The 7,202-nt window shown below is 43.4% G+C and overlaps 1 protein-coding gene across 1 annotated transcript in view; it reads left to right on the top strand.

The window, feature by feature from the left end:
- The first annotated feature begins 200 nt into the window (after positions 1 to 200).
- zbtb16a (zinc finger and BTB domain containing 16a) overlaps positions 201 to 7,202 on the top strand; it is a 143,278-nt gene continuing 136,276 nt past the window's right edge. The window contains exons 1-2 of the mRNA XM_004573472.5: positions 201 to 352; positions 3,413 to 4,739. Of these exons, the coding sequence (XP_004573529.1) occupies positions 3,502 to 4,739 (1,238 nt within the window). The 5' untranslated portion in view covers positions 201 to 352; positions 3,413 to 3,501. The remainder of the gene's footprint in view (positions 353 to 3,412; positions 4,740 to 7,202) is intronic.

Raw genomic sequence — 7,202 nt, 5'->3', positions numbered from 1 at the left:
GTCAGCTCCTGGCTCGAGTTAAAGAACAACCGCAGGCTATGTGTGCGTTCAGGAAGCTGGAGAGAGGGCAGTGTCGCTCACCTTTCACTGCCATACTGTAACACAGGCGTTTGACATGAGACAGCCCCCTAGGTGTCTCACTTTCTCAGTGTTTGTATGGACTGGAGCGCAGCGCCGGCTGCCCGCCTGCCTGCTTCTCGTCTGGCTGCGTTGACGTCAGCGCCGTGTTGATTTGCTAAGGCGAGAGAAGAAAGGAGTTAGAGCATGTTCTGAGAGCGGGTACTGCGAACTGCCTTACTATGCTGTAGCCCCAATCCCCCTGCACTATCCGGAATCAAAACGTGCAACTTAGGTGAGTACCAATCCGGGCTAAATGCAGCTGCAGTTTCCCGGCGACAAGTGCCAGACCCGCTACTCTGCATGTATCTAGTACTGTTTTCTTCGCGTACTTTCATTCACCATATGGATGTTTTGATGTGTTTATAGTGCTGAGGATCGGCTTTTTTATGCGTGTCCCCATTCAACCTCACGCTGAAGTTGACTGCAAACGCGACTTTGGCATGCGAGTTGGACTTGCGCACCGGAGTTCTGGATGAAAACAAGTGTTTACCTGATTGCGCTGCAAGGTGTTGAAGTTTGCATTAACGCACTGTAGCTCAGTGTAGAGATGTTAAGGTTGACGTAACCCCCCCTTCTTCTTCTCGGGCTCGTTAGTATTCTGGAGATCGCAGTCAGAGGACGTGAGGTCTGGCTGTTTCACGGGGAGCCAGACAACATATGACGCCTCGCTGCGTGTGACTTTGAAATCGCGTTAGCTTGTTTTGGTGGAAATTTTGCCCATATTTTTTTTTTTAAGGACGGCGACACTCATGCTTGTCCTTGTGTCTCCAGACGCACCAGCGTGGCTTATTTAGCCGTGATGACATCATGATGGGGGACTAGAGACACTGGTTTTTACACACGAAACAACCGTAAATCCAGTCACTGTACAGGCGCACTGCCATTGATTGACAGCCAGCTAAATGTTTGATTGGTTACCAATAATCGGCTCGCCGTAGCACGCGCAGCACACTGTGAGGTGGGGGAACTGGTAACAGATGGCAAATTGATTTGTTATCGAGTGTGTCTGATCTCTCTCTTCCCCTTTCACTCTTTTTTTCCTCTTTATCCCTTAGGCAGCTTTCCCGAGACCAAACCCCCCTTCTTTCTCCTTCACTGTTACAAGGTAGCGCTACAGTGTTCATCATGCCTCAAAGTCCACCTGTGCGTTGATCAAATGAGAGCTGGCTCAAATCGGAGACCCTTGCCTGCCGTCTGTGTCGCGTGTACTTTTTTAGCAGGCACCGGTATCTGATTGCCCCCCCTCCCCGTACCATTTTGATCTCTCCGCGTTTGTGTCTGTCAGTGTGGCTCATGGTCTGGAATATTGAACGCTGTTTATTCTTGTTGTGGCTGGCTCGTCAAGGCGCGCTATGGCAGACAACTCGTGATCAGATTGATTATGCTGCCTCTCTGTGAAGTCGGCGTGATGTGGTTATTGTCAGCGGTCCATATCGTCCTCCTGGGAGGAAATCTCTCCAGGCTTAATGTACTTAATGTAGTACGTGATGTTTTGCTTAACGCATAACGTTGTGTATAATTTGTCTGGTGCGTCTGGCTAAAATTAACGCCGTCTAGACCCACGCAGCCTTTTTCCTTTATTAATAGAAAACAGACAAAGTCCCCAGACAGCAACTTTACATCCCAGTGAAGCCACAGTTTAGTTGATAACCCACAGAGCGCAACAAGCATTGATCATTTACGGGGCCATAAATCGGCGCTATTGGCATACCTGCAATAAAGATAATGTCGGGTTTTAGGCATGATCTCTGTTTACTGAGAGGCTAATTTCAGTTAGAGGAGAACCTGTGGTTTTATCATTACCTACATTCTACATCGATTTTTGTCAAGGTACGGAAAAGACAAACCGCCCAGTGCCCCAAAAGCCGGGAGAATTATTTTCCGTTACTCTCAGCACTAACAATAGGTGCAGCATCATTTACCCCCTGAATATTCAGATTCAGTGTGTTTAGATGATCTTATTTATATATTATAGAAGGTTTGGCAAGAAAAAGAAACCTTATCATTTTTTCAAGGTTTATTTTTCCTTTCTTCCTTTCTTCTTTTCTTCTTTCTTTCTTCCTTTTCTTTTCTTTTTTTACAGGTGTGAAGGGAGGGAAAGAGCTGCCCAAGTTGTCTGTTTCATAATCTTTAAAAATTAATTTGAAGATTATTATTAATAAAAGCAATAATAATATTACAAATTTAGACAGCGTGTCACTTCTCACCAGACTTCATCTGACACACTTTGTCATTTGTCATAAGCCTGACTTATTCACTCTTCCGAAAACCTAAAAATTGGCCCTGAGTGAGCTTTTGTAGGTCAAAGGCGACACTAATCTGGTGACCATTCCTGCTTCACTTGGAGTAGGTGCAGTGGCAAATAACTGTTTAGTTAATTGGGACAATGAAGAAGCAGCATAGTTCAGTGTTAAACTGAATGTAGTGGTGAATCTGTGTATTCAATCTAAGCCAGCTTTAATTATTTTTTTGGTGCAGGTCAAAGTATAGGGTTGTGGGAGCGTGTTGCGTTGTTAACTTCAGTAATCAGGTTAACAGGAGTAGGAGGAGGACAAATTTGCGATTTTCAACATTAGCGACTGAGAGCTGTGTTTGGTACAGCAGTGTTGTGTGCTTTTGCCTCATCCTGCTTTCCTTTCCACCCATTTCTGGCCGCTGCTCTCTGCTCCCGTCTGTGATGAGAATACTGAGTAAGATGCTATTTAATTTCAGAAAGGCTGCTGATGGTCTTTGTGAACCGAGCGGCAGTGAAAACCCACAATTCACACTTGTTTAACTGGTGTACATACCGATTAGATAACTAAATGAAGACATCTTTGTAACGTAACATATGTTGGACTGATTGATATGCAGGTTGAGCATGTTGGCTCACAAATTGTTTCCCTTCAGAAATCTACAGTCAATACTCTCTGCTGAATTTAAGAACAATGCCACTGAGCGGAGTGTTTACCACACTGGCAGGATATTTGCAATTGCCTCACACTTGCCATTTAGAGAGAGAAAGAGGTGGTATGTTTTAAATAAGCGTAACAAATTCATCACATTTATTTGCAGCGTGATTGCAATAATGAAAGGCACTTGTATTTTATGATAAACTGGAATTTAAAAAAATTTTCAAAAGAGAAAGCCCTTTCATTCATTCAGATTCTGAAGGGAAGAAAAAAAAAAAACGCAGACTGAGCATGTTGGATTTAAATGTGTAAAGACTAATATCTTTTTAACTCATGATACTTTGTACTCATGATACTCTACCAGAGCTGATTTTTTTTCTCCCCTCTTGTCTTCCATACAGGTTTCATCTTGTTTACAAAGATAGCTAAAAACATTGTTGATCGGGGAAGGAGAGCCTCATGAGTCGGCCTCGTGGTTTGCATCGACATCATGGATTTAACTAAAATGGGTATGATCCAGCTTCAGAACCCCAACCACCCCAATTCCCTGCTGCAGAAGGCCAATCAGATGCGTCTGGCTGGAACTCTGTGTGACGTGGTCATCATGGTAGACAGCCAGGAGTTTCACGCTCACAGGACTGTGCTAGCCTGCACCAGCAAAATGTTTGAAATCCTCTTTCACCGCAGCAGCCAGCATTATACCCTGGACTTTCTATCACCAAAGACTTTTCAGCAGATTTTGGAGTATGCTTACACTGCCACGCTCCAGGCCAAGGTGGAAGACTTGGATGACCTTCTGTATGCAGCCGAGATACTTGAGATTGAGTACTTAGAAGAGCAATGCCTGAAGATCCTGGAAACCATCCAGTCCTCAGATGAAAATGATGCTGAGGTCAACGCTAACGATGGAAGCACAGAGGAAGACGATGAGCGCAAAGGTCACAATGGAGCCAAAAACTCAAAAAAGCATTCCATGGGGAGCCCCTATCTGTCAGGTACACAGCAAGTCTCTAACATGCCCGGGGTCGTCGACCAGAGTCCCTCCGTCTCCACTTCCTTTGGTGTCTCCACCCTGAGTCCCACCAAAGCTGCTGTGGACAGTCTGATGAGCATCGGCCAGTCTCTGCTCCAGCAGGGCTTTGGTGGTGAACAACTAGTTCACGGCAACTCCAACCAACTGATGACTGAGATCAAGACTGAGATGATGCAAGTGGATATGGGTGGCAATGGCCACGAAAGCCCACAGAACATGGAGTCCAGTGCCTCCAGCAATGGAGAACGAAGTGGGGAGGACAGGAACAGAGATGGTCCCGGAACGCCAACCAGGAGCAGCGTGATCACCAGTGCCCGTGAGCTGCATTACGTCCGTGACGAAGGCATGGGCGACTCTCAAGCTGAAGTCAGTCAGATGGGGATGGAAGCAATGGCTGGAATGACTGAGAAACATCTGGCCTCTCTCTACTCCTTACCTGTCAATCATAAATCAGATGCCATGATGTCCATGCCAGTATCCATGGCGTCCGCTCTGCCCATGTCCCCAGCCCTGGCTATGTCTATGGACTTCAGTGCCTATGGGGGACTCCTGCCTCAGAGTTTCATCCAGAGAGAATTCTTCAGCAAGCTTGGGGAGCTGGCAGTGGGCATGAAACCAGACGGCAGGAACCAGCATGAACGTTGCAATGTTTGCGGTGCAGAGCTACCAGATAATGAAGCTGTGGAGCAGCACAGGTAAGACAACTTTTCTTCTGAAGATAGTTGCTTAAAAAATTTTTTTTTAAATTGTTTTGTTCTTGAAATTTGTGTCCCTTTTTTAGCATTTCAACTACCCTTAATTTGACTGAAATTTTGAATGTTTATTTATGAATTCTTGATGTGCATCAGAATGTGAAATTAAGTCACTTGGCTTCATTTTACTAATTCATGATCCACATAGTAACTTAATTCCTATTGTTAATAATTTAAAGTGGACAGCTTTTTGCTTTGAAATTATGAGAAATAGCAAATAGTAACATCCTTTTATAATCACAGAAACCTTAGTTTTGTGTGGCTGACAGCTCAAACTTGGAGATTTGCTCCTTCAGTAACTACCAGGCCTGTCCAGGTGACCGCTGAAGGAGTGCTGTCTTAACATTGTCCAAGACCATTAGTCACACCTTACAAGATGTGGGCGGCAGCTATCACACACACTTACCAAAGTGGAACCCCCTCATCCTGGAACCAATTCCCCTCCCCTTTCCCATAACTGCACAAGGGGGGCCTTTATTAGCTTGATAATTGGAGTAGATGGTCAGTCCAGGAAATGAGTGCTGAACCTGGGCTTTGAGACAAGGAGGTAGCTCTTGGACAGGAGAGTGACAGTAAACCAGAAAAACCCCCAGAGTTTTTGCCCCGAAACCTCACTTGAATTACTGAAAGTTTTTCAAATCTCTCTATCCCTTTTTTCTGACATAATACCCTGCTCAATTTGATATATTTCACTGGATTTCTGTCATATTTGGATTGACCCTGGTTGAGCAAGCAAACTGAATATTAATCTTGCATGACCTCTCTTTCGTGCTGTCGTAATGTTTAAGAAATTTTACTTTGAAGGCCACCTTCTCACCCTGCAGTGTTTGCTTGAATCAATGCAAAGGAATGCACAGTGGTTAAAGTTCACCGGAGGATTTGAACCTTATCACCCGTCCCATCATTCTTGAGCTGGTATCTTGGCATACATGGCTAAGCACTGAAGTGATTCAGTCCAGACTTTCAAGTTAAAGAAATATTATCGAATAGGTTTGACTCTATTAAAGACATACAGGAAGTCACAGTGTATATATTTGTGTGACCTTCATGATCAGAGCTAATTTTTCATTAAGTTAAAGAGGATTTTTGCATTGACTCATATTACACGTCTAAAAATCATAAGGAGAGAAAAAGAAGTGGCTTTTGCGCATATGATTAGTTCATCCTAAGCAGGCTTTTACAGCCACTTTTTAAAAAGAAAAGAAGCACAATAGCCTCTTCTTTAGCTGCATTAATGTAGCCGAACTGCGTTAACGGACAGGCTACGCTCGTCTCTGTCTTGAGAAAAAGTGTGGCGTGTGAAATGGTTGCCTGTGTTTCAAGAGGAATTTCATCAATTCACTCAAGCTGGGAAATCTTGTATCAAAGGAGATTTCCAAACCGTTTCATGCATTGATCTCACCGCCTCACCCCATAGCATACTAATGGGTTAATTTACACTGGTTGATACACCGACACGACACTGTTTAATATTGTATGTGCTGTCCTGACAGCCTCCTGAAGTGTAGAAATCAAACATTGCATCATCCGCTGTCTGCTCTGCCATTTTGACATGAAAGGTCCGCTTCGCCTGAGATGCTTGATAATTCAGACGCTTCTCGTGTCCTCACAAACTCCACTGTGGGTCATTTGGTATCATATCCAGTCCCTGCTTCTTCTTTTTTTTCTTTATTTATTGCTTATTTTTTATGGCTATCCTGTCACACTTCTTAATCGTCCTGATGGGTATGCAAGATGTTTTATTTCAGACAAGTGGAGTCGTGTTCCCTCTGACTAATTACGCATCATTCCCCCGGAGCAACTGTGTCAGGGTCAGCACTGCCTCTGCAACAAACGCATAAAAAAGTTGGCAAAGTTCACTTAGGTGCGGGCAGGTCAAGTCAAACATGAGTCTAATTGTTTCCAGATGTGGCACAGGTCAGTGGTGTGAGGTGTCAATGTGGGCTTCTATGTTTAAATGAATGCACCGAAAAGTGCCCACTTCCTGTATAAATCTAGTTTCTGCAACCTTTCATAAAAACACTGAATTCATTATGTATTGGCAAAACAAGTGTAAGGAGTTGCTTATTGACTGTGTTTGCTTCTTTTTAAGCAGCAGAGATGCTACCTTGATATTAGGTTAATGAAAGCCTTATAATGTACATCAGTTTAGAATAAATTATTATAATTGAAGGGAAAAAGCTTATATTGAATGTTATGTCAGAAGTAGATTTTTGCCTGCTTTTTCTGATCTGATAGCTGATCAATTAACTTAACTTTAGACTAATTCCTTTAATGATTGACTATCTTAAGATAACTATAGATATTTGAGGATTTTGCCTTCTTTGAACTACTTTATAAGTAGTTGTGTTATCTGTATTTTACCTTGGGTATTGTAAAAGCACTGATGTTGAAAGTTTAACTTAT

Source organism: Maylandia zebra, linkage group LG10, assembly GCF_041146795.1.
Source record: "Maylandia zebra isolate NMK-2024a linkage group LG10, Mzebra_GT3a, whole genome shotgun sequence".
NCBI lineage: Eukaryota > Metazoa > Chordata > Actinopteri > Cichliformes > Cichlidae > Maylandia > Maylandia zebra.
Note: the sequence above shows the minus strand (reverse complement) of the source record. Positions and strands in the feature narration are given on the sequence as shown.